The sequence below is a fragment of the Furipterus horrens genome, unplaced genomic scaffold (assembly GCF_987537825.1).
Source record: "Furipterus horrens unplaced genomic scaffold, mFurHor1.1.pri manual_scaffold_9, whole genome shotgun sequence".
Classification (NCBI taxonomy): domain Eukaryota; kingdom Metazoa; phylum Chordata; class Mammalia; order Chiroptera; family Furipteridae; genus Furipterus; species Furipterus horrens.
In genome coordinates this window covers 95,858,096-95,883,993 of record NW_028327179.1, presented here as the reverse complement: position 1 = coordinate 95,883,993, position 25,898 = coordinate 95,858,096, and the positions used below count along the sequence as shown (strand labels likewise).

Genomic DNA, 25,898 nt, shown 5'->3' with positions numbered 1-25,898 from the left:
GGGTGGTGGTGGGGGGAGGGGAGCAGTGTACCCAGTGAGACAGCTGGCAGAAGCAGGGGTGATGTGTGTGACACCAGGCATTGTTCACCAGGGGACATGGCCCGGTAGCCGGTGGACACACTGGTGTAGGTCAGCTCTTCCTCAGAGCGCCTTTGTCTGGGTAGGTCACAAGATTCCTATGGTCCACATTACCATTTCCCCAGGCTGCCCTAGAGTAAGCGTCCTCACGTCCCATCACTATCTGTCACATTTTTAAAGTCCCCGACAAGGAGAAATAGTGCCAGCCACAGGCTGGGTCCCTGGGGACCTGAGGGGACTGCTTGTTCCCTGAATACCTCTCATCTCCACCCTAACTGGACTCCGGGAGAGTTTAGAGATGGGCAAAAGAGCTAGGTAGACACTCCAGACAGAATCAAGCGAGAACAGGCCGTTTTTATTGGTTCAGTCAGTTCAGTCCCACCAGGGCACCCTGGGGTTTAGGGAGGTTCCGGTCACTAGTGTCCGGCTGGGCAGGTGCGTCGTGGGTAGATATTGGGGTGAGCTGAGGGAGGAGAACAGCTCTTCAGAAGCCCTGGCCAGGAATGGAAAGAGGCGAAGCCACGATGGGGCAATAACAGGCTGCAAGTTCCTGGCTCCTGCTCTGAGCTGGCGTCAGGAATCCTTTTTCTTGACCTGAAGAGGAGACAGTTTTGGAGTTACCGGGGGTAGTGGGGACTGAGAGGAAGCAGAGCGGGCCGCTGGCTGGAGGCCCAGGGCTCCTCATAACCTCCACTGGACTTCAGGTGACCGCAGCTTCTCCTTCCCCGTCGCTCTTCCACTGCGATCCCGGAGGTACAAGGCGTCTTCTAAGGCATGCAGGCAACCCTCCTCTTCCCCTCCGCCCGCCTCTGATCCCGGCAGGGTCCCTGTGCTCCCGGCTCTGAGTTGCTATGTTTCAAGCGTCACCTGCAGCCTGCCCGCCCACCCCGCCCTCGCGCTCACCATGGCCACCAGCACCAGGGCGCTGACCAGCACCGCGTACACGGTGGCCTTCCCCAGCAGGATCTCATAGAGGATGGTGGCGGACCGCACCCCTTGCTGATAGGACGCTGTTGGCAGGAACGGAGAGCAGGCAGGGTCCTGTGAGCGGGTGTCTCTGCCCCACCCTCCCCCACCGTTCTCTGGTTCCAGGGCAAAGACCACGGGGGACGGAGAGCCAGAAGCAGAAGGTCACTTACCCGAGGTGAAGCCGCACTCTGAAAGAAAGACGGGGAGGGAAATGGATGAGCAGGGGGAACGCTCAGTCAGCCGCGTAGTCAGCACAGACTTCAGGCCCAGACCAGGGAGGCCAGCGCTGTCTGCCTTCCTTTGCGCCAGGGTAGCCACACTGTCCTTGACATTCATGGGACCCACGAGGCAGCTCTGAGGGGAATGGGGCCACCCCACGCAGGCACTGAGCTGCCCAGGCCGGAAGTAAGGGGTCCGACTGCAAGGCTGGGCTGTCTGGGGATCTGGGGGAGATCTAGCCCCAGGCGCCCTGTTCTCCTTCATGGTGGCCTTTTGCCTTCCCACCCCACCCCTTTTCCCTGGCCTGGTCTTCGCTGTTTTACATGGACCCCCTGTCTCTCTGGCCTGCCCCACTCCTGGCCTGGCCCTCCCAGGCCCCGCTCACCCGCTCTGCCCCGGGCCTCAGCACTGAAATTCTGGGAGGCTTCGTCGTTGTCCACCTTCACGGTGTCCTCGTCCTCCAGCCCGTAGAACTGGACTTGGCAGCGGAAGTGGTTGCGGGGGTTGTGCCAGAAGGAGGCGGAGACCCTCAGCCGGCTGCTCAGGCAGTAGCTGGAGTCTGTGATGTTGGGGTGCTCCTTGTAGGGCTGAGGGTCTGTGCTGACCCCGCTGCGGACCTCCTTCCCGTTGACCCACCAGCTCAGCTCCACGTGGTCGGGGTAGAAGCCCGTGGCCAGGCACACGAGCGTGGCCTTCTGGGTCCGGCTGATCTCGGCTTCCGATGGTTCAAACACAGTGACCTTGGGTGGTTTCACCTTGTTCAAGTCCTCTGGAAGGGAGGAGGGGTGGGCACCAGGGCTGGTCTGAGAGCTGTCTGGGCTTGTGTGTGTGTGTGCGTGTGTGTGCACGCATGCACATGGGTGCTGAGTGTGTGTGAGGTTGTGTGCGCGTGCGTGTGTGCGCGCACATGGGTGCTGAGTGTATGTGAGGTTGTGTGTGCGTGCGTGTATGTGTGCACGCATGCACATGGGTGCTGAGTGTGTGTGAGGTTGTGTGTGGGTGTGTGCACATGGGTGCTGAGTGTGTGTGAGGTTGTGTGTGCATGTGTGTGTGTGCACATGGGTGCTGAGTGTGTATGAGGTTGTGTGTGTGTGCATGTGTGTGTGCACACATGCACATGGGTGCTGAGTGTGTGTGAGGTTGTGTGCGCGTACGTGTGTGTGTGCACATGGGTGCTGAATGTGTATGAGGTTGTGTGTGCATGCGTGTGTGTGTGTACGCACATGGGTGCCGAGTGTGTGTGAGGTTGTGTGTGCATGTGTGTGTGCACGCATGCACATGGGTGCTGAGTGTGTGTGAGGTTTGTGTGCGTGTGTGTGCGCATATGGGTGCTGAGTGTGTGAGGTTGTGTGTGTGTGCGTCTGCACGTGTGTGCATGCCCATGAGAAGAAAGTCATCATAATGCCGAATTACGTACTAGGCCCTGTTTGTTTGGGCATCACAGTCCTATTCTCTGTTGTCATTCTCCCTCCTTCTCAGTCACCCCATGTCTTCTCTATCCCCCTAAGGGGACATCATGTCTCAGTTTTCTTGAGTCTCTTTGCAAAGTCTCACCCTCAGGGCCTTGTTCGATTATCTATCAGAAGCGAATATCTGTCTACCTTTTATCCGTGTTCAAAGCCCTCTCGTGCACAATGCAACCTTTGAGACTTAGAAGTGGTTCCAGCGGAGCTCCTTGAGCCTGGATTTTGAGGCAGGAGATTCTCACTAGCAACATGATCCTGGGAACTGATGGACTCTCTCTGGTTACCATTGCCCTGTTTTCTAAGGTGCATGTGTTTGTCTGGGCGATAGCACGTGTGAGAATCAGCCTTTCTGGCCTAGAAGAAGACACTTTTCCCATCGCATCTGTCTGTGTTTTCTCTATATATTATACCCAGCTTCCTTCCTTCTTTCCTTCCTTCCTTCCTTCCTTCCTTCCTTCCTTCCTTCCTTCCTTCCTTCCTTCCTTCCTTTCCTCCCTCCCTTCCTCCCTTCTTTCTTTCCTTTCTCTCTCTCTCTCTCTCTCTCTCTCTCTCTCTCTCTCTCTCTCTCAATGTGTAACCTGCTTTGAGGAGCCAAGGTGCCTCTGGCTATTCGCAGATGTTCAAATTTCCTACTACCCTGGGGTACACGGGGTACATGGCAGCTTGCCCTTTCTCCCTTCCAGGGCCCAACAAGCCTCCCTGCCAGGTTTGGGATCCTAGTTCACAGCCGAGCTCTGCCTTCTTAAAAGCAGTAAGAGCTTGGTTGCTGGATAGAAAGAAATCCCAAAGTCCAAAGGCCATTTCATCAGAGGGGGCCTTTTCATAGACTGGCAGATGGGGGAGAAAGGAGGTCTTGAGTTGGCTGAAGGCATGTCCCCATGTGAAGACCCAGAGATGGAAGAAACCACATCCATCTTACAAGCGATTTCCTTCTTGCCAGAACGTGTCTTGCCCTGTATTTGGCTGCTTTGACCACGGGAGGACGGTTTGGAAGCGTCAGGGTGGCAAACCCAGAGAGCTCTACTTTATCCAAATTTGGGGCATGTTTCTGACAGGAAACTTGAGACGTGGGTTTGGAAGAAGGTAAACTCTGTGACCCACTGGGGATAAACATAGCAATGAAAAGGGAGGCCACTCCAGGGGAGCCCTTCACCAAGAATTTTCACACTGACGTGAGCCCCTTCCAGTCTGAGGGCCCCGAGCGGCTTTGCTAGCTCCATGTATTCACCTCGCTTTCTAACTGCGGGAGCCCCCGCTCCCCGGAACCCAGGCGTTTTGAATCCCCATGCTCTGAACTTTTCAATTTCCATGACAGTCCCTGGCCTGTGGCCCCATCTGTGGACACAGCGTGACCCAGGCAACCAGTCTGGGACCTCCTTGTCCCCTTCCTCCAGCCTTGTCTGTATCTCCGGCCTAGACCCATCCGTCCTTGCCCTGCTCCCCCCGACCCCTGATCCTCCCCAACACGGTAATGGTGTGCTCGTGTTTTGCAATGGGCCCCTTACCCTGTCATCTCAGCCTAGACGCTGAGGTTTGAGAAAATGGAGCCTCTCGCCTGTTTCTCTTCTTCATACCTTGACGGACTTACCTCCTCTAACGCCCACCAAGCACAGAGCCCCCCGCATACTCCCTCCCTTGCAGTTCGCGCAAAGCCTTGGCCGGGACCTCTGCCCTCTGGGCTCAGGACCACCCTTCACACTGCCCCAGCCTCACCAGTCTGGACCCCCACTGCTCCTGTGCCCTTGAACCACACAGGGGTCTCTGGAGACCAGTGACGACAGAGGAGCAGGGGGCTGAGGGCAGAGACACAGAGCTATCATCGCCGCAGAGTGAAGAACGCAGGGCCGGAGTTAAAATGGGAGGGAAAAATCCGAGAGGATCAGATATGAAAGGGAAAGTAATACAACACAGCCATTAAAAACGTAGGGATGAGAGCCGCAGCCAGAGGAGAGAGAAAGCACGGAGCCTGAAGACCAAGCCCAGCACCCAGCGCCCAGAGGCGGCACCCACACACCGGAGCGAGGGAGGCCGAGGCCCGGGCAGGGTGGAGAGGGCCCCCGCGCTCCAGCAGGAGAGGGTGGTTCTGGCCCTGCCTTGACACCCCGCTGCCCTCCCTGGGACCGATCCCCATGATCAAACACAGGCAACCCCCCAGTCTGGAGTGGGACCCCATACCTGTCACAGTGAGCCTGGTGCCCATCCCAAAGTGGAGGGGCGAATTATAGGAACACAGCGGCAGGTGGCTGTGGTAAAACCCACCGAGGTCCCCCTGCAGAGGGCAGGCGCTGGCTGCCTGGCGGCAGAGACGGCCACCTTTCCCTGTCTGGAGTTCTGACTCTGGGCCCGAGAGATGCCGTGGGGGGGAGACCAAAGCCGCAGGGGGTTGGGGGGAGAAAAGAAAAACAACGTGGCCCAGGTGGGGCACACGCACCTATGTAAGAAGGAGGATGAACCCAGAAAAGGGTCGGGAGGCCAACTACGAACTGAAGACTGAGTTAACCCAGCCGCACCCACGGGAGGCAGGTGCCGCTCCTTGGGAGCCCCCCAGGGATAACAGAGTGGACTCAACCCCTTTCCACCAGGCCTGGGAGGGAACACAGAACCCGGGTCCCAGGGACAGGGCTCCTCCGCCTCGGTCCTGCGCCTTACCTAGGACAGAGAGTCGAGTCCCACCTCCAAAATACTGTGCCTGGTTGTTGCACAGTACAGCAGGAGTGTGCGAAACCCCAGGACCGCGGGCGCGGGGGGATCCCCCAGAACTGCTGGGGGCTCTGCTCCGCTCACCCGCGTCCTCTGAGCCCTTTCCTTGCAGCGTTCTCAGCCTCTGCCCTCCCTGAGGGGTCCTTCTGAAACTCCGGCCTTACCACGCGCTCTCCCCAGGGAAGCCTTTTACGTACCCAAGACGGAGAGCTTGCTTCCACTGCCGAAAAACAGCTTTTCGTTACTCACACAGCACTAAAGCCTGACAGGAAAACAGCCCGTTCCTCCTCCCCAAGTTCACCTGCCGGCTCTCTTTCTTTTTTCTCAGCTGAATTTTAGCTCCGGGAGGTGGAGGCGGGAGGGGGGCGACTGTGCCCCCTGAAATGCTATAGTAAGAGGACCTATTCAGCCCCGTGAGACCCCCCACCTTCTCCTGTGTCCACCCCCTTCTGTGTTAGGGAGAAACACCGCAGGACTGTGGCACCTCTACATCCATCTGCCACGGCCGTGACGGGGCACCTCCAAGGTCACAGGATGCGGACAAGGTGACCCCTTCTTAGCTGAGACTACTTGCCTCCAGGGAGGGGAGCCCAGACTTGGCACAGCCAGCGCACAGAACTACTGGAGATGGAGCCTGTTCCCCCGTGCCTGCAGCACAACAAGAGTTCAGATCTTTTCGGTAAAAAACATGCTTTCACCTAAGCCCCCAAGATGGAGGCTGGAGGCTCGGTCTGGGTCCCTGCCCCTCTTTGTCGGCTCCCAGCCCCCCAGCCCCGACTCGCTTACCTACAACAGTGAGCCGGCTGCCCTCCCCAAAGTAGAGGAGGTTTCCAGAACACAGCCTCCTGGATCCATTTCAGAACGCCCCGCTGTCTGCTGAGCACATCCGGGATCCCCTCACAGAGGCTCGGCTCTGAGTTTGCAGGGGACCTCGGGTGGCTGGGTGGACGTGCCCTACAGGGACCCTCCTCTGAATCGTTCGCAGGTGCAGAGATGGTGTCTCCTCAGCCAGGACCCCAGATCTGGGCCGTCTCTTCCCACCCCTGTTTCCTGGGGTCGAGTCCTCCCTCCTGGGTCTCTGCCCTTGCACCACGTGGAGACCCCAGCCTTACCTACGACCGTCAGCCTGGTCCCTGGGCCGAAGGTAATGTCATAGTTAGCACATCAGAACAGGACCACTCTAAAATGCACACTTTGGACACATTGTCCCCAACCAGGGGCCCCGGGAAGACCTGGAGCACATCTTACCTACAACTGTGAGCCTGGTGCCAGCTCCAAAGTAAGCCTGGGTGTTCGCACGGCGACATGGGGCCAGGAGGAAAACAGATGCGGCGTGGGGAGGAGGGGCCCTGGCTGGTCTGGGGGACTTGGGGATGAGAGCTGATGAAGTCCCCCCCACCCCCACGCTTTACAGAAATTGCACAGAACCTGTTCGACTTTGACTCCTGGGGCCGCAGAGCAAGGCTGGAGTCCATCCAGAGGGTCCTGCACCCCTGCATTGATGGTCTCTGAGGGTCTCTCCAAGGGATGTGGCCTGGAGAGAAGGACAGGGTCCCAGAACCCAGGATACCTCTGTCTTCTTGCTCTATAGAATGGGTCCCCACGGACTTTGTCCCGAGGTGAGGGAGTCTCCCTGAGTCCTTCCCCTTGTGCCCACTGAGGAATCCTTCTTACATGTGGGCTCTCTGCCTGGAAGTTTCAGTTCCAGTCCAGGCCTGCCCTTGCCCTTGGCCTTGGCTGGATGGGTAGACAAGGGTGAGCTGGCAGCGTTCTGAACCCAGCCACCCTCGGGCCTGTGACCGCAGAGGAAAGTAGAGGGCCTGTGGGCACAGGCGTGGCAGAGAGGTTTTTGTAAAGGGTCCCCGTAGAGTTGAATCACCGTGGCCCCCTGTCCCCACAATGTTTCAGCTTTGTACAAAAACGCCCCTCCCCTCGGCCGGCCCCTCAGCACGTGGAAGAAACCACCAGAGCAGCTGGCCTCTGAGGGTGCTGGATTTCAGGGTTGGTGACATCAGTTCCCGCCCCATGGTGCGAAGTGGGGGTGGCAGGGTCGGGACCAGGCCAAGGGTGTCTCTCCTCACCTCATACCATTTCAGGATAGTCTTAGCTCCTCAGAGATGAGCTGGTTTTCTCCCCAAGCTGGTACCCTCCCCTTGAGAGCTGTCGTCATAGGGGGGAGCCGCCTCGTCATGCAGTGGGAGCCCTTTTCTACCCTGGGCCTGCCCCTGAGGGTGCATCACGGGGAGGTCACAGCTCTCATCCGAGAATGAGACCCCTAACACTTAGGCTCTGTCCCTTGGCCCCACTCCGAACTGCTAAGGTGGTCTGGAGGAGAATTGACCGCAAGCTGCCCAGGGGTGGGCTTTCCTGCCTGCAGACAGAGGGGGAGCTGAAGGCCCAGTGCATGTCTGGGGGCTGTGGGTGGGAAGACCGGGGTCACTGTGGACTTCAGATGTCAGAGGGAGGTCACAGGCGTGGGGGACGTGTGTGGGGAGAGCTGAGGAAATAAAGCCTCAGGCCCATACACTCCTGTGGCCAGAGAGTCACATGTCCCCTGGAGGGGTAGATATTTTAATGTCCCTGTGTGAGATGCCTTTGCTTACGCTCCAGCTGAGGGGCCTACGTCTTGTTTCACTAAATGGTGCTTCTTTTTATCACCTTACAAACTCTGGCTTAAAATCTGGGGGCGGGGGAAAGAAGGCAAACTTGCCACATGATGACAAAGTTACATGGAAAAATATACACAGAATCAAGAGACAAATGACAATATGGGACAACATTTTCAGTTCTCATCATACAGGCTGAACTCCTAGAAAACAGTAAGAAAATAATCCAGCAGCCCAGCAAAACTGGGCAAAGAACAGGTTGTTCAGACAAAAGATCCAAATGGTGTGTAACCACAGGAAAACAATCTTGCGCCAAGAAGGCAAACAAAAATTACATTGGAACGTTGCTTTTCACCAATTTGACGACAGTGAGTCGCGAAAGAACATTCTATTGGCCAATGTGTGGTGAAATAGGCACTTTTGCAGAGACTCATCCCTTCCTTATCCACAGAGTTGCGTTCCAAAGTCAACCGAGGTCTGCAAATGTGAATTGGAACATTCGAGAAAGAAGCAATGTATACATTTTAAATTGCATGTTGCTCTGAGCAGGAGGGTGAAATCTCGTGCCCTCCTGCCCCGTCCTGCCCAGGCCGTGGTGATGCATCCCTTTGCCCAGCGTCTTCATGCTGTTGACATGCCTCAGCCATTAGTCACTTAGTAGCCACCTATGTGACCAGACTGACCCTCACAATACCTCAGGGCTGGTTTTCAAACAACCCTTATTTTACCAAATAATGGCCCCAAAGCAAAAGAGTAGTGTTGCTGGCAATTCGGACGTGCCAAAGAGAAGCCATAAAGTAGTTCCTTTACGTGAAAAGGTGAGATATTTAGAGAGAGAGAGACAATACTCCCATAACTTTTATTACGGTACATTCTTAAGATTGGTCTATCTTATTATTAGTTATTGTTGTCACTATTATACTAATTTATAAATCAAACTTTATCAGAGGTACTTATGTACAGTATTGGGGAAAAAACAGTACATATAGGATTTGATACCATCTGCGGTCTCAGGCACCCTCTGGAGGTTTTGGAACGTACCCCCCGCAGGTAAAATGGGGACCACTGTGTTGACTGCTGATAGGACTGCAAAATGATGCAACCATTATGGGGAACAATTTGGAAATATCTACAAAAACTACAAAATGTGTTTACTTTTTCAACCAGAAATTCTACCGATGGGAATTTATCCCACAGATATTCTTAAATGCAACCAAAAATGTGTGTAGCCTATTGGCATTATTTGGAAATAGCAAAATGGTTGAGAAAACACGTGCCCATGGTGGGGGGAGAGGGAGGCTGGATAAATAAACTGTGATGTATTCACAAACTGGAACATTCTTCAAGGCTAATAAAGAAGATGTCTCACATGGCTGTGCAAAGTTCTCTAAGCTACATTGTAACTGGAAAAAGCGAGCTGCCAAAGAGCGTTCCTGTGTGCTACCTTTTCTCTTACAAGGGGACAAAATAAGAACTATACCTTTGTTTGTTTGATTCTGTATAAAGGGAACAAAAATAGATAAAATTGATTACCTCTTAGGAATGAGTGGAGGAGACAGAAAGTGAAAATAAAAGTAACATTTTCAGTGTCACCTTGTTTTGATTTTTGAGCCCTATAGCTTTATTATCTGTTTAAAATAAAACAATTCAATTATAAAGAAAAGAAAAACAACAGAATTCTGCTTTAAGTAATATTTTGAAATCTGCTACTTAAAAAAAAAAAAAACCTCCCTGTTTAATTTACAAAGTTATTCTTTTTTCCAAAGGAGTTTATGTAAGAAGCCGTTTCATGACCGTGAATTTGCTGAATGAGCCTCTAATTACTTAGGAAGCCTGTGGAAAATACATAGTTCTGAGTCATCCCAGGAGCTCTTCAATTAAAAATTCTAGGATTGAGTTGACTAATTTGTGTTGAAATAAACAGTCAAGCCCCAAGTCACCCTGGGCTTCGGACCTGCTGCTTGTTCCCTGCTTGTCAGCATGGAGAAACCAGAGTGCTGTCTGGTGGTGTCACAAGCGATGGCGCACAGTGTCTCTTAGCGTCGACCGGAACAAGGGAAAGGGCAGACAGTCCGTGTATTTCGCTCAGGGGCGGTGACGGATCTCACAACACTCAACCATAAGTCCACATAAAAGGTCACGGGTGGCAAGACCGTGTCTTTATCCCCTTTGCACAGCGAGAAACAATTGCATTAATGTAATGATTTATTTTGATTTATCTCTGTGTATTTTCCTGTCTTATTCACTCCTTGGTTCTACCAATAATGGACCCTTTCAGTAAATTGCCTTTAGAACATCTAGCTGGGCACCCTCACCCCAACTGGCCTTAAAAAGAATAATCCCACTCTGTCTTGGTATCGCAGCTACTTTTAATCCTGATGGCATTTGTCCCAGTTTTGCCATTACGTCACAAGGTCACATGCCCAGTGCACAGGCAGCTTTTTTTAAAAAAGCAGCTTGGTGCTGACTGGGGTCATTCATCATTTTGGGCGGCAGGGGACAGCCTTTCCCCATTTTTTAGACCTAAGTAACTGAACATCTCAGTGTGGCCACTTGAGGGGGTGAGAGCAACGTGGATGGTGTTCACGGGGCCTGGAGGAGAACCCCGGGTTACCTGTGAAGGCGTGTGTTGGCATGTGGGGAGAAGATACACGGATAACGTCTTATATAAGCGTAATTCTTGGAACCTTTCAAGCACACGAATACACTCATGTTAACCTGAAATGTGTCTCCTGGTTTCCTCACAGGTAACTGAGACCTGGAGGCTAAATGGGTTCCGAGTCCTGCACGATGCAGAAACAGAGCTGCAATCAGCACCCAGCACCCCCATAAATAAGGTCTGGGGCTCTGATAGGTGCCCTTGTCCCTGAGGCTGCCGAGGGCCCTGCCCCTTGGGGAAACCCACCGCCCGGGGCCAGCCTGCCTGGGCCCTCTCCCACTTCAGTCTACGAGACCTTGTACAAGCTGCCAAACCTCTTCAAGCCCCAGTCTCTTTATCCGTAAAATGAGAATAATAATAATGACCGAGTCCTCATGGTGCCTGAAACAGTAAAAATGTTAGTCACTGCTGCTGGCGCCGGAAGTACAGCCTTGGAATCTCTCTGCTGCACGGTTTTCAAGCTTTAGCTTGTATCCGCATGACTTGGAGGACTTGTCAAAATGCAAGTCGCTGGGTCTCACCCCGGAATTTCTGCCTCTGGAGGTCTGGGGTGGGACCCAAGAATTTGCGCGTCTTCTAAATTCCCAGGTGATTCTGGGGCTTCTGGTCCAGAACATTGTTTAACCACTAGGTATGGCAGGACGCACAAGACAAGATTTCGTCCTGTTGGGCACCAAGGCAGACGCCTGCGTATCTACTAAGCGGCACGAACAATGACAATGGCCGCGAGGATCAGAAACGGGACGCCTCACTCAGGCTGGACCCGTGGCTCCAGCGCAGGGGTGAGGGGAAGAGAATCAGGAATGGTTGGAGTCAGAAAAGACTCTTTTGAAGAGGGTGAAGGGATGGGTGGGAGGGCCATCAAGCGAGAGGGGCCGTCGGGTCTGGAGCTAGAGGTCAGGGGCACGTGGCTTGTTGGAGGACCCACCAGGACTTCTGAGCACCGGAGCATTGCAGGGAGGGGGAGGAGCGGGGAAACACAGGCCAGGGCAGAGCAAGAATAGCCCTACATGCCTGGGATAAGGAGCTTGGGTCCTATTTTGCAAGGTGTGGGAGGTCAGGAAAGGTATTGATCAGGACTTGACGTAGCACGCAGGACCTCCTGGATTGCAGTGTTAGAGGCAGACGGGAGACCGTGAGGTGGGCCAGGGAGAGCGTAGGCCTTGGGGCCAGGCGAATGGGGAGTCCACCCCCAGATCCACCATTTGCTGGACGAGCCACATGGGTAAACTAACCTCTACTTTCTTGTCTGGACCACTGGGACAGTATCCACTCCAGAGGGGAGGGCAAACCAACCCTGAAAGTGTCTGCAAAGCGCTCAGTGCTGTGTGTACATATCGGTGTCATTAGGTGAGGTGAGCGAAAGGCAGATTTCTCTGGAGCTGGAGGAATGGAGACCAGGGAGGTCTCCTGTTGCACTCACACACGTGGGCAGGCTGTCAAGAAATAGGGTCCAGTGGGGCTTTGGGCTGCCAGCAGGGAGCACAGGCTGGGTCAGAGCACGTGACAAAGGGACTCGAAAGAGGTCAAGGTGTTGGCAGAGGTGATGCCCTAGATGTGCCGCACTGGGAACCATGTCCGCCCTGCATTACATGGACCCGCCCTAGCACTGCACTCAGGGGCAGCCAAGGTCAAGGAACCTCTAACGTGGCCTTTTTGAAACGTACTCACTCTCCTCTAGAAAACAGCCTCCCCTTGCCTCCCGCTTATAATTATTTTGGATTCTATCTCTTCACATGTGGTAAATTGGGTGCTCTGCTCATCTGTAAGGGCCAGGGCCCCGTCTGACCCCAGGTGGGAGGATGGTCCCCAGAGCCAGGCTGGCAGGAGCAGACACAGACACGGAGAGTTGGATCAGGGTCGCTTTATTAGCACGGTGGCAGCAGAGGGACGGGGTGGGAGCTTTAGCTGTTCTTAGCGATGGTCTCCTGAATCCAGTCCACGAAGTTGCAGACCCTGGTGTAGACGCCAGGCCTGTTCTTCTGGGCGCAGCCGTAGCCCCAGGAGACGACTCCCTGAAGCTCTCCGTTGCAGACCACGGGGCCACCAGAGTCACCCTGGGGACAAAGAAGGCAGGACACATTTTATAAAGAGCGAGAAAAGGTTGGAGTCCAGCCCCACAGCCTTGGGGGGTTCCAATCCAACTCCCAGGGAAGTCAGGGGAATGAGCAGAGGGGTCTCAGCGCGCAAGGGGGCCAGTCACCTGGCAGGAGTCCTTGCCCCCCTCGATGAAGCCGGCGCAGACCATGTTGTCGGTGATCTGTCCGGGGTACGAGGCTTCACACTGGGCCTGGCTCAGGAGTGGGGCGTTCAGGCACTGCAGCAGCTCGGGGTAGTTGACTTCGAGGAGCAGGGAGAGATAAAGGAAAGGAGAAATGGGAGTTAGGCCGGGATGGGGGGATGGTAATCTGGGGCCGACCACAGCGGGCAGCCGGGAGAGGACCCCCAAGCACGTAAGCCCCAGCAAGAAACAACGCATTTTAGTTCCCAGAAAGACCACTGCTGGGCTCCTCCCCGAGTGAGTAATGGCCAGGGCCACATCGGTCCTATTCTGGGGTCAACTCCTTGAGACTCTGCACCCCTCTGGTCCCCAGCACGGAGCCCCGTGTGTCATGGGCATTGACATTATGGGCAGACTGGACGCAGAGAGAGCTGAGCTCAGGAGCGCTCCGTTCTGGGAAGCGTTTGGAAGTCAGAGGGCGAGAAAACGAGGACCCCACTCACTGCCGTTGCTCAGGGTGTTGCCCCAGCCGGAGATGAGGCACTGGGTGCCCGCGGGCGCACAGGAGGTGGGCAGGGAGATCGCAGACACCCGGCTGCTGATGACAGCGGGCGAGGAGAGCTTGATCAGCATGATGTCATTGTCCAGGGTCCAGCTGTTAAAGCCGGGGTGGCGGATGACCTTGGCGGAGTCGATGAACTGCTCATTGCCCTCCAGGACTTCGATGTTGTGCTCTCCCAGCCTCACCTGGATGCGACTGTGGGGAGGGAAGCACCTGAGGACCGTTTCTCACACGCCCCCTCTTTCCCCAGGATCCTAAGCTCCCTGCCCACGGTGGGGCTGTGGCCGTGTCACGGGGAAGTATGGGCAGCGCAGGTGTGACTCCAAGAAGCTTTCAGAGGCAGGTGTTAGTGAAGAGGGGGTGGGGTGAAGGGGTCTAGTTTCCATGGCTCTTTAATCTGCTTTTCAAGCTGCCTTTCCCCGCCCCCTCCCCTGCCCCATGTCTCCAATGTCAAGGGCACAAATGAGCTACTTGAAGTCCCCCACACCTGTCACCCTCTGTAACCTGGCTAAGTATGGCAGTGACTTTGACTCCCTCCCGTCCTGGTCTGGCAAACACCATCATTCTGGATGATCTAATCCAGTGGGTCTCAAAGTTAGGCATACAGAGACTCGGTCCCTGCCCCAGACCTGCTGAATCAGAATCCCTGGCTGGGGGGTGGCCAGCCACGGAGGTCCCGCAGGCCCTCCAGGGGATTCTGACTCACACCCAGCCTTGAGAATCCTTGGTCTAGGCAGATTCCCAGCTCTGCTACAGAACAGAATCACCACAGATAGAAAGCGTTCAAATCTCACCAACATTCAGATGCTTTTCCTGAAAGTTTGAATTAATTACCTTGGGATAGAAGCCAGGCATCGGTAGTTTTTGAACACATCTTAGGTGTTTTTAATGTGTGGCCAACTGGCAAAGGTTACTTGTACAAAGTCCTTGCCTGTTTCCCTGTCGGGCCTTACATGTCACATAGCCCCCTCCAGAATGTTCTCAGGACTGTAGCCCTTGCTGTTTTATCTGTTTGGGGTGTGAGAGTCTTCCTACATGCCCCTCCCCACCGTCACCCCCACTCCTGGCCGTCAGCTGTCATTGACAACTCCCTTCATGTTCCCATCCATCTTACCCATCCCCCGCCTTCCCCAGGACTGACCCAAGCTCTCCTCCCCGAGGGGGCCCGGGGGTGTCTTTGCCAGCACTTACGACTTGTAGCAGTGAGCCGCGGACACCACCCACTGGTCACTGATGAGGGAGCCACCGCAGAAGTGGTAGCCGGCGTTCAGGGACACCTGGTAGGGGATGGAGTTCTCCTCGCAGGTGTAGCCCCCGACGATCTTGTCATCGTCGTCCGTGGGGAAAGCGACTTGAGAGAGATGGGGGAGGGAGAAGCTGATTTAGCAGGAGGTTCGAGGGGAGCCCAGCCCTGCGGCTGGGTCATGCTAAATCGGGTTCCTCGCAAGCATAGGGTGACAGGCAGTCAGGGCGCCTTGCCACCCCGGTCGGTTCCATGGACCTGGTTCTCCCGAGTCTCCGTGTGTCTGCAGGACACCGAGCTGGGTACGGGACAGGGCTCCGGCCCAGGCTGGCGGCATCAGGAGGGCAAGGACCAGGAAAGGCCCTCGTAGCGCCCTCCCTGTGATACGGCTCAGAGCATGGTTTTCCCACCCCCTGAATACTTCTCTCCCGTGTAATCACCTCCCGTCTACTCCCCACGGCTACTGGAGGCCCTGGTCGCCAGGATGGGTTGGCCCAACGAGGAAAATCTCCTGGCTCAGCAGCTCTGGCTGAGTAGCCAGCCTCTCCCAAAGCTCAGATCTGCACAGCGAGGCCCGGGAGGGCAGCCTCCGGGCCCAATAGATGGGACAAAGGGAGGTGCCATGACTGGCCAACAGAACAGTGCTTCTCAACCGTGGCTGCACACCCGGGGACCTTAAACTCACACGGAAAGCTTGAAAATTCCACGTGCAGGCCACACTTCAGAGCAAAGAAGTCAGAATTTCTAGGGCTAGGGCTCTGGCACCGGCGTTCGTTCTTCCAGCCCCCCTCGGGGTATCTGGGGTTCAGAGCAGCCACAGTGGCGCTCGCCCAGAGCCGTCGGAACTAAGCCTCAAGACCACTGGTGTATTTCACGGACCACCGTCACCTGGTCCCCTCCCCAGCCTCTCTAACAAAAGCCCGAGATGGATGAATGATGATGGAGTGGAGTCGGGCAGGAGGTGAGAGAGGCAAGGCTTACAGGGAGCCCAGGAGTGGGACCAAGGGGTGCCTGACAGGGGATACAGAGCACCAGCGATGGAGGGGCTGGTACCCCTACCCGGAGACAGGGCTAGAGGACCCTGGGCGATGCATGAAACTCACCAGCAGCTCCCAAAAGGGCGAGGATCAGGAATGGACTCATGGTGCCAGAGCTGAAATGGGGTGCATGGTGGCTGGTGGAGAGCCTTTATATTTCCCCGTGGGGAGCGCGGGGGTGCACGTGAGGGGGGAGGGCCACCGCCCCTCCCCGCACACGCACACCTGCAGCTTTCCCTTTCCCGGGGCCTTGCGTCACCTCTGCTATGTTTGGCCACTCTGTGGGCTTGTGACCACAGCTGATTAGGAAATGTCCCTTCCGAGGGCAGCGAGGAAAAACAGCTGACCCCCAGAAGTGCTCCAGCATGGGGCAGTAGGGAAAGCTAAGTCCCCACGTATCACAGCTGGGCTTTCTCAAGCGGAGGGGACGCGGGTTAGTCAGGAAGGGGAGAGTATCCTGGGCCCTGAGCAATTCTCTGGCCTCGTGGGGATTGGCTTAACTTACTGTGAGGAAGGGCTGATATTGATAGCAAATGAGGCTGCTCTGTATCCGGGGGGGGGGTCCCCTGAGAGGAAAGGAGTCTCTTGTGGGTCTCTGTCTGTGAGCCTGCTCTCAACGCTAACCAAGGGGGCAGGAAGGTCAAACCCAAGGCTCTGGGGAAGCAGGGTGTGCACAGGGCAAGGGTTAACAGAGGCATCTGCTAACACATTTGGGAGATGGAAGACCAGTACCACACTCCTCCTCTTCCCCACCATCAGGACCTTGGTCTTTCTCATCACTCACGCTATTACAGGGTCTCTTTTAAACAGTCTCCTGGTTGCCATGGCAATCTGCACTAACGGTGATGAAAATTGCCCCACCTGCTAAGAGCTGACAGCCTGAGCTAGAATTCCGTGCCACAGAATCAGATATCAGAACGGGGTTGGAAGAGAGTAGATCTGGGCTCTGGCTGGAGGCTCAGCAGTAGGTAGAGGGATCAGCACATGGTAAGGGGTCAGCCGTCGGGCAATCAAAAACAAAGACACAGTGTGTGTGTAGGGGCGGGAGCAGGATTCTGAAATTTTCTGGTTCAGATGCACTGGGGCTGTTGGTCTGGGCTCCTTATAGTGTGACTCACTCCCCAAACTGATCTCGGCTTGGAAGCTGCCGTGGCCACCAGAACGGCAGCCCTGTAAGTTTTTGAGGCACACCCTGGCCAGCGGTGTAGAGATGGAACTAGTCTGTAGGAGCCAGTGGGTGGAGGAGCCCTCTGATGAAGAGACTTCTCAGCTCCTCTGAGCTCAGGGTTAGCGAGGGGCAAGGGTGGGCAAAGTTCATTGACTTCTCTGCAAGGCAGGAATGGGTAAACGTGCTGGAGCTGAAGGATCGAGGGAGAAAATCTCAGATGTGTGGTGGTGAGATGGAAAGTAGGCTGGAGGGAAGGAATAGCTGCAACCAGGGTACATTCAGGGGGTGCTAATGTGGGACCCATGGGGCTGAGAGGGACCCCTGGGGTGTCTTCTGGTCCAGTGCCTGGCATGGCTTCGCTGTGCACCCTCTAACCGCGGATGGGCTCACTTCCAGGTGGGAATCCTGCTGGGTTTGCACAGTGCCAGGCAGGCTTTAAAGCGCTTCCACACACACATGAGGCTGATTTTCATTTGTGTTGAGTGTCAAGTTTAACACTTCCCGAATGTTTTCACGGTGAGGTATGTAGAAGAAAAAGTATTTCCGTTGATAGAGGATGAGGCTGAGACTCAGGAAGATTCTGCCTTGCCCAAGAATACAGATCTAAAAATAGCTTCAAGGCTACAGGAAGCCCAGAAAGTTCGGAGAAGCCTGGGAGTCTCAGCAGGTGGCGTCTAACGAAGGTTTATCTGGCTTCACGTCAGAGGACAAACTACATTCTGGTCCCTCCTGATACTTGCCTCCCTGGCAGAAATAGAAGATTGAATTAACCTTCTATCTGGCACCTGGTCTCAGAGCCTTATCTTGCCTTGGTCTGAACCCCCCCAGGACACATCTAGGCAAAGATGACACACCTCTCTCTGCTCACAGGTAGCTCACTCCGATGATGGAGCCTCAGTAATAGGGGCTTGTCCTGTAATGTCACCAAATACGCTATTTTGTCCTATCCCCTTGTTGTGGGGTCTTCATAGGAAACCCCTCTTCAGAGGATAAGGGGAGACCCTTATTGTAGACACCAGCATGCCTGGGCAGGGACAGGGAGGCAATCCCTGGTAGAATATAGGAAATTATTTTAAGACCAGGGAGAAACGTTTTGTATCAGTGCTTGTGGCTCTGACACCATCTAAAAGGGACACCTGAGAGCTTGGGGATTTTCTGTGTAAAAAGCACAGACTTTGTGCTCCATCTTAGAATAAGCTATCACACCACAACAGACTACGAGGTTAGTTTTCTTCGAAGTAGCAGGGACCACCTTACAGGCAGAGAAGATCACTACAGGCGGAGATCCTTACATCACGCTCTAGGCTCGGGTGTGCAGCCGGGATCCAGGAGCGGAGGATGGATTCAGGCCCACCTTTGCCCCAGTTCAGTTTGGATAAGTCTCTGCAGCTCTTGGTGCTCTTCGATCTGAACTATGGATGCCTTTGTCTATTTCTCTAAGACATTCTCCTACTTCATATTTAGTGCTTAACATATCAAACCACTGTCTTTTTTTCTTTTTCTTTATTGATTCTAGAGAGAGGGTAAGGGAGAGATATGGAGGGAAACCTCGATGTGAGAGAGAAGCACTGATTGGCTGCCTCTTGCATGGCCCTGACTGGGGTCCGAACTCACAACCCAGGCCTGTACCCTTGATACAGAGAGATCTGATCAGACCCCTGGGGAGGAGCAAGAAGGGGTAATAGGAGGAGGTGGCCCCAGGCAACGGTAAACAGCCCAGCACAGGATTGGCTGAGAAGCTGAAGACCTCCAGGGCACGTGGAATTATGGGTGAGAAGATCTCAAATAAAAGAAGGGCTCTTGGGTTTTTCTTTCTGGAGGATGCCTGGATAATTGTGCTGCAGCTGCTTGCATTTACCAACAGTAATTTGGATGGATTTTGCATGGAATTTGCATGGATTTTGAGTGGGAAAGAACCCTGGGCGAAGCCTTGGATTGGGCTGACCTGGCAGAGGATGGCAGGGTTATTCCGCTTTGGGTGTTCTAGAGGGGACGAGCTCTGAGGCAGAAGTCTGCCATTCTTCCAAAATTGTGTAGCTTTTGTATCTTACGTTGTTTTAGTTTGTAAACTAACCCTATAGAAATAAGGTAATTAAAACTACAGGGGGAATGCTAGGAGAACTCAGGTGTTGAAGAGTTTAGCCTTAATTGATAGGCTTACGTGATTAAAGCTGTAACTAAAGAGTTAAAGAGTTTGAGCCTTAAGTGACTCATGCATGTGGACAGCTGTTACTCCAAAATCATGTTGTTTTTTGAATTAAAAACACCTTTTCTTTATTACCAAGCCTTTGCCTCTGGAACTTTGCCTGGAGGGTGGCAGCGGGCAGTAGGACCCCACTTGCTGTTTGGAAACACCCTGACTAGAAAGTGAACCGGAGACCTTCTGGTTTGCAGGACAACGCCCCACCAACTGAGCCACACCGGCCAGGGCTCAAACCACTGTCTTTTAATTATGATACTATTGAACAGTTTCTCTGTGCTTATGATACCAAACATTGTGTAAGTCTTTTAGGGACCCTTTAAAAAAAAAAAATTATCCCAGCCACCTTTGGGGTTGCCCATTTTATAGATGACAAAAATGAGCTTTATAGAGTGAAGCAGCTTGCTCAGGGTCACACAGCCAGGCAGTGGTAGAGATGGGATGTAACATGGCCGCCTGACTCTAGAACCTGTGCGTGGCCACAGGACCTTCGGCTCCCCTTCCCCTTACTCGGCACTCAGCACAGCCTCACAAGGTGGCAGGGGGTACCATGTTCTTCTTTGGACCAATGAGGATTCTAAAGCTCAGAGGTGAAGTGACTTCTCCAGGGCCACGTCAAGCTAAGTTCATATCCCATCGTGTTGCTATGTGTTAGACAGTCTTTCAGACCTCCCAGGGGTCTGAAAAGTAGATTTTGGTCAGACTGCAAATCACTAATTTCTATTTTTAAAAATGCATTCCTTCCCAAGTCCCCCCCAGCTCAGGTCTTCCTCCTCGGCTCTTAGTTGATTCCTCCTTGGGCCCCAGTGAACCTTACCACTATCCAACCAGGTTACCACACTCTAGGTTGTCTTTCCTCCAAAGCCCTAGCTTCTTTCCTCGTCCCTTAATTTCCTAAACGATGTGTTCCCCCCACTCCCCCCGGCACAATTTCTCTTTATCCAATAGGAGCTATTTTCTTGACTATCTTAGCCTGGGGATCCCTGAATCTGGATAGTGAAGGGGCACTCAGTGGGATCCAGACAAATCGAAGAGCGAGAGAGAGAGGTGTGGAGGCATAGGCTGGGCACGGCTGACCGGCCACCTGGAGTGACCTCTGCTCCTCCGGGAGCCCCGTGCTATTTCCCACCTTGAAGCCAGAGAACGCAGGTGTGTTTCACGTCCAGAGGGAAAATTTGCATATTGTATCTATTCTCCAGGCTTCTATGGAGGTGTGCATGGGGAAGTCTTTAGCAATTGAGGCTTTAAAAAAAAAAAGATAGATTGGTTCCTATAATAGAATAGCTCACTGTTCACATTTCAGTCACTCTGTCCCATCCCTGGACCTGCTAGAACTGCTTAAGTGACTCCCGGGTCTATTGGAGAATAAGCAGAAGAAAGCCAGGAGAGAGTCCGGGAGGACTGCCCATGTGGCCTGTTATTATTGTAACAGCCATGACTTCTCCAGGACACTCCGAGTTGAATGAATGACATGTGTATTTATTTTCCTAAACCATATTATATCCAGATTGAGCTCCACCAGCTCAGTTTGGCGATAAGCCAACTGGGCTTCTTCCTTTCACTTGGCTCATCAAACTCTAGACTACTCTGTTCATTTGGAAGGCAGCCACCTGCTCCATCTACTTCCTGTAGACCAACCTGTCCAGCAGCATCTGCAAAAGACTCTCCAGGTTCAAAAGTGAGTGCTCAGTCTGCGCAGGCGCCAACCAACACAGTTCCGATGGAGAACCACCCGATTCAGGGCCACTGTGTTCGAACACGTGCTGGGCTTACGTATCTAGAACCCGTAACAGCTGCCCTCTTCCCAGCCTTGGGGGAGGCAGCAGAGGGCCGGGCACGTGTTGTTGAGCCTCTTCTCTATCTACATATAAACTTTGAAGCATCTGTTCCCTCCCTGTTAGAACAATCTAGTTCACCTCCTTGTGGGTTGACGTTGTCTAAATTCAAATACTTTTCTAGAGTTTTTCTCCGAGTCAGTCCATACTGCTCGGTCAATTTCCCTCTGTTTCTGAATCCTATTTCTCTACTCAGTGTATTAGTTTGCTAGGGCTGCCATAACAAAATATCACAGACGGGGTGCCTGAAACAACAGGAGTCTATTTTCTCACAGGTCTGGGCGCTGGAAGTCCAAGATCAAGGTGTCGGCAGGCTTGGTTTCTCCAGAGGCCTCCCTCCTTGGCTTGCAGGTGACCTCTTCCTCCCTGTGTCTTCACATGGCCTTTCCTCTCTGGGCACAACCCTGGTGTCTCCTTATGTATATCCTAATCTCTTCTGACAGGGGCACCAGCCAGATTAAATTAGGGCTCACCCCAAGGGCCTCCTTTTGATTTAATTAGCTTTTTAAAGACTCTGTATCTAAATGCAGCCACATTCTACAGTAGTGGGGGCCAGGACTGCAACATAGGGATTTCGAAGGAACACGACTCAGTCCATAACATTCAGTAAATGTTCACTACATTCCTGTGGTTGTCCTAAGCTGTAAGGAAACAGTGATGCAGGAGCTAATAAAGGTCCTTGCCTTTGTGGCATTTGTGTGTATCCGTGTGTACATCAATGGGTGACAGACAATAAATATGAATATATATTGTTATGCATATCTAGTATATATGTTCATGTCAGACATTGGTGCCTAGGTGTAATTAAAATGAGATAAAGTGATAACCAATGCGAGGGACTTGTGGCTGGGTCAACAAGTGCTATATTAGTGGGGTGGCCTGGAAAGATCTCTCTGGGGAGATGGTATTTGAGTTGAAATTTGAATAAGAAGGGGACAGCCATGTGAAGGGGGCTTAAGGGGCTCTCGTTATTGCCCGCTGAGTCTAGAACAGAAATAAACCGACACACACAACCACTGCCTCTTAAATTAAATAACCCTGTCATCTAGCATATGGATTTTTTTTACCTTGCCATTGGTTTTAACTATAAAAACAGAGATATAAAGGGTGATCATTAATACATTAAAATACTCATATAGAAGTAAATAGAAAGTATGTTTTTTGACATAAAATGGTATTTATGAAATATTGTTGGGTTAAGAGAATAAATTATAAAACAGTATTATTGTGTGAGCTAACTATTTAAATTCTCATTTTAATAATCTGTGTATATTATGATAACATGCATTTATTTTGGAATTAAAACAATTGTAATAATAAATAGCATTTTCCCAGAGATGGCAATCGCTAACCTCAAAGAAGGAATTGCTAATGGTAAAATTTCATGTATTGCAGTGAGAAACAAATTTAGGTAATAACTAAGTCACTCGCATGGTTTATCTTTACCAGGCTCCATATCATGTGGTTTATGTGGATAATTTCTTCTCATCCTTATAGCAAACCCTCCTGCCTCATTTTATGGGCATCGTTATTGTCTTTATTTTATGTATGTGGAAATAGATAAAGAACTTGCTCGACTTTTTCAAGGTTAGGGCCAGTGGTAAAGGAGTAGAACCAAGTTTTAAACTCAGGTCTGTCTGGTGACAGAATCCAAGCTTCTAACCACAGGGTTTTACTGCTTCTTATAGGAGAGACTTGGGCTCATACGGGGAGGTGCTCACAACCCAAGGCTTATCAGTAGGTGAAGGTGCCCGCTCCCGAGGGAAATGGGAATGTGAGGCAGGAAGGGAAGCTGGCAGGGGACCCACTAGCATGTATGGAAACCGGGCAAGACCCACTGGACCCTGTCCTGAATGAGCACGGAGAGAGAAATCGTATGAAGCTGGGGTATGGGAAGAGCTACTCACTTAATGGAAGGGCAAACAAACAAATTAATCCCACAGGCAGTTAGTGACAAATACTATTTTTCTTGGCCTTGGCTTTGGGGGGAGGATTTTAAAAGTTTCCTCTAAATATTTGTGGCACTGAGTTGTCAGTCCTTCAGGGTTTGGGACAGATATTGCATGACCAAGAAGATACATGCTGAGAATTATAAAATTAAATGACATCAGGTCTGTTTCATCCCAATTGCTTGGCAGAGGCAAAAATAAATAGTTTCTGGAAAACCCATCTTATTCCAGGATTTAAAATATTCCCAAAGATGAATTCATCCTATCAAGCTACACGATACACAAGAAACGAAGCCACCCTGAGTGAGAATCGGTGGAACCTACAAATGAGAAAACCACATGCAAAAGTCATCAGAAGTTGGCATTAGCAGATGAAGTTCTGAAGAGATGCTTAATAGCCTTCAAGAAATAAAGTCATTTAAAAGTACAGAAGGAGCAAGACACTTGCAAAACTGACCACTCCTATTGAAAAAAAAGACCCAAATAGATTTCCTGGAAATGAAAATTAATATAATTTAAATTAAAAAGTCAATTGAAAGGTTAAAATGGCTTATTGGAGCTGAGGTGGGAACTAATAAACTAAAGAGTGGGTCTAAAGAAATTACCCATAGTGCAGCACAGAGAAGCAAAAAGAAAGAAAATGGGAATGCATAGTGGGGTCTAGAAGACAGTGAGAGAGAGTTGAACACAGGATAGCGCCATACCCGAGGCTGTCTCTCCTATAAAATGTGGACAGCCACGTTTACGGACTGGAGTTCCGCCCTTCCAAGGATTACCTTTCCCCCTACCTGTCAGAAACACACTGTATTAAACATTAGTGAGCATTCCAGACTACCCAGTAACCACACCCATGCGTTGGGTATGGATGGAAGGTGAAGGTAGGGGGTGAAACAGAAGTGGGTACCATATTACTGAGCCTAGCTCTGGGAATGAAAGTGTCCCTTCTTCCAGCCATGCTGGAGTCTGGTCTTGATGATACATTTTCCACTGACCACAGAAAACTCTGTGCTTGTCCAACACACCAATGTTGGGGATCAGGTAACACCCAGTTCTGAATGCCATGCCCAGGCACTCGGTCAAGCACCAGGAGAAGCCTTTCAAAGGAAGAAGGGTTGTTGGCAGGTAGAGCTTTACACCAAAACTCTTTACAGCTGCCTTGAGAGTCTCTTTGTTGCTTCACAGAGCGTCCCACTGGCCACAGGTGCGGCAAGAATAGCTGAGCCTGCTTGGTCTCTGGCCTGGGTGGCAGGCAGCTTGTTCTACTACAGAACCCCCTTGTGCCCAGCCAGAGCCCGGCCTTACAGATGCCACAGTAAGGGACCAGAGCAGCACACCCAACGGCGGATTATGTTAACTCCCAAGTCCAGAGAGGCCCAAGAAGCCTCGCACCTCTTTCTGCACGGCAGGTGGCAGGAAGTGGCCGCAGCTGGCGTCTCCCTTTACAGGGGCTGTTCCCACATGTCCCACACCTCTGGATTACGCAGAAGCTCACCTGTGTGGCAGGTGCCTGCACTTTTGCAGGTTCTACATTGGTCTGGCACGCACATGCCATATACTGAGGCATCTAGGGTGCTTTATAATTTCTGTTCACCAGGAGCAATCAGCATAATGCCATTAGTGTGATGGGCCAGTAGGCTATCAAGATGACTAGGAGCCTTCCGAACCACACTGATCAAGAGCAGACTAAATGGAGCACCAAGATAAAATAGTTGAAGGGTATTTCTGAACCTGGCTCTTGAAGGCAAACTTTACTTGATTGTCTTCACTGAGCATTTCTCAACCCTCTTCTGGAAGAAATTTTAGCCTCGGGCTCCCAGTAGCCACTCTTTCTGTCTGTGGACGGAGCCCTCCAGCTAGTCCTATAAGCTCTCTCTCCCTTCCAGTTCCCCGTTCATGCTCACACCCACCCACCAACACACCAGCAGCTGTCCCTGCCCCAAAGCTGTGGTTTCCTTCCTCCACCCTGCCTCCACCGGCTGTTCAGGGTGTTGGGCTCATCTGGAAGGGAGCGGGGAGGAGGGAGCTGGGAAGGAGGAAGCTGGGAGGAGGGAGCTGAGGTTCTTGCTCAGATCTCTGATCTGGGCCCAGCGCTGTGTCTCCAGCGCTGCAGAAGTAAGAGCTGCTGTCTTCGGGGCTGACGCGGTTCACAGTCAGAATGGAGAACGTGAGGTTTGGGCGGCTGATGGGGAACTTGTCCTTGGTAAATCCATTTTCATAAGTGGCGTCAGAGCCCTGATTTGCAGTCGCAATGAGTGTCAAGCTCTGCCCTGGAAGCTGACGGTACCAGAACATGAGGGCCTGCTGGCTGTCAACCTGACACTGGATCGTCACGGAGCTCCCACGTTGACAGATGTCCCTGCTTGGCTTTTGAGAGACGACAGCACCAAACGCGGAGCCTGGTTGCAAGGAGATGGAGAAACCATGAGGGCTGACCAGCTTGTCTCCAAGCAGGAAGGCCTTCCACTATTTGCTCCAATATCACCTGTGGCCCTGCCTCCATTTTGTTCTGCCAACTGTTATTCTGCCAAATCCTCTAACCCATCATCTCCCCCCGCCCCTGCCCCGCATCCTCTGACTGGTGGGCTCAGACCCTCTGCTCCTGTACTCAGCATTAGCATTGACCCCAGACTTCCCCACCCCATGAGGCTCATACCTCGTCCCAGGAGAAGTAGCAGGAAAGTCAGCATCTTTAAATGATACCCTCTCCTACCTGAGAAAAGGCACTAAGACGTCAAAATCAATTTCATGTTTCCTCACCACTGTGTGGTTCATTTCCTGCAGCTTCTCTGTACCCCTCCTGTAAGTAGGAAGCCGAGTTTCTGCAAAATAGGGAGAAAATTAGTCTGCTCCCCTAGTGGTGATTTCTGGCTCTGCTCTCACAAGGCGTCCCTTGTGTCCCAACAGCAGCTCTGGCTGGTGTGGCTCAGCGGACTGAGCGCCAGCCTGTGAACCAAAGGGTAGCCTGTTCGATTCCCAGTCAGGGCAC

General features: G+C 52.6%; 1 protein-coding gene and 1 gene segment (V, D, J or C); both read right to left on the bottom strand.

Annotated features, from left to right (window-relative positions):
* Positions 1–412: 412 nt before the first annotated feature.
* LOC150002258 (T cell receptor beta constant 1-like) lies at positions 413–25,636 on the bottom strand. The segment is given in 8 exon segments: positions 413–672; positions 982–1,088; positions 1,218–1,235; positions 1,652–2,035; positions 5,382–5,421; positions 11,125–11,142; positions 25,016–25,308; positions 25,566–25,636. Coding segments are annotated over 8 exon segments (915 nt in total).
* Positions 12,547–15,908, bottom strand: PRSS2 (serine protease 2). Its single transcript, XM_090287603.1, has 5 exons — positions 15,827–15,908; positions 14,672–14,831; positions 13,422–13,675; positions 12,901–13,037; positions 12,547–12,754 (listed from the first exon to the last, which is right to left on the bottom strand). Exons 1-5 carry the CDS (start codon positions 15,864–15,866, stop codon positions 12,602–12,604), a joined length of 744 nt encoding a protein of 247 aa, XP_090143729.1. The 5' UTR covers positions 15,867–15,908; the 3' UTR covers positions 12,547–12,601.
* Positions 25,637–25,898: the final 262 nt, after the last annotated feature.

What these genes read in the sequence shown, in the direction of transcription:
- PRSS2 (XM_090287603.1), bottom strand. Translation starts at nt 15,866, where the DNA reads ATGAGTCCATTCCTGATCCTCGCCCTTTTGGGAGCTGCTG. An exon ending in CGCCCTTTTGGGAGCTGCTG is followed by an intron (nt 14,832 to 15,826) that starts GTGAGTTTCATG and finishes ATCTCTCTCAAG; the next exon opens with TCGCTTTCCCCACGGACGAC. An exon ending in GGGGCAAGGACTCCTGCCAG is followed by an intron (nt 12,755 to 12,900) that starts GTGACTGGCCCC and finishes CTTTGTCCCCAG; the next exon opens with GGTGACTCTGGTGGCCCCGT.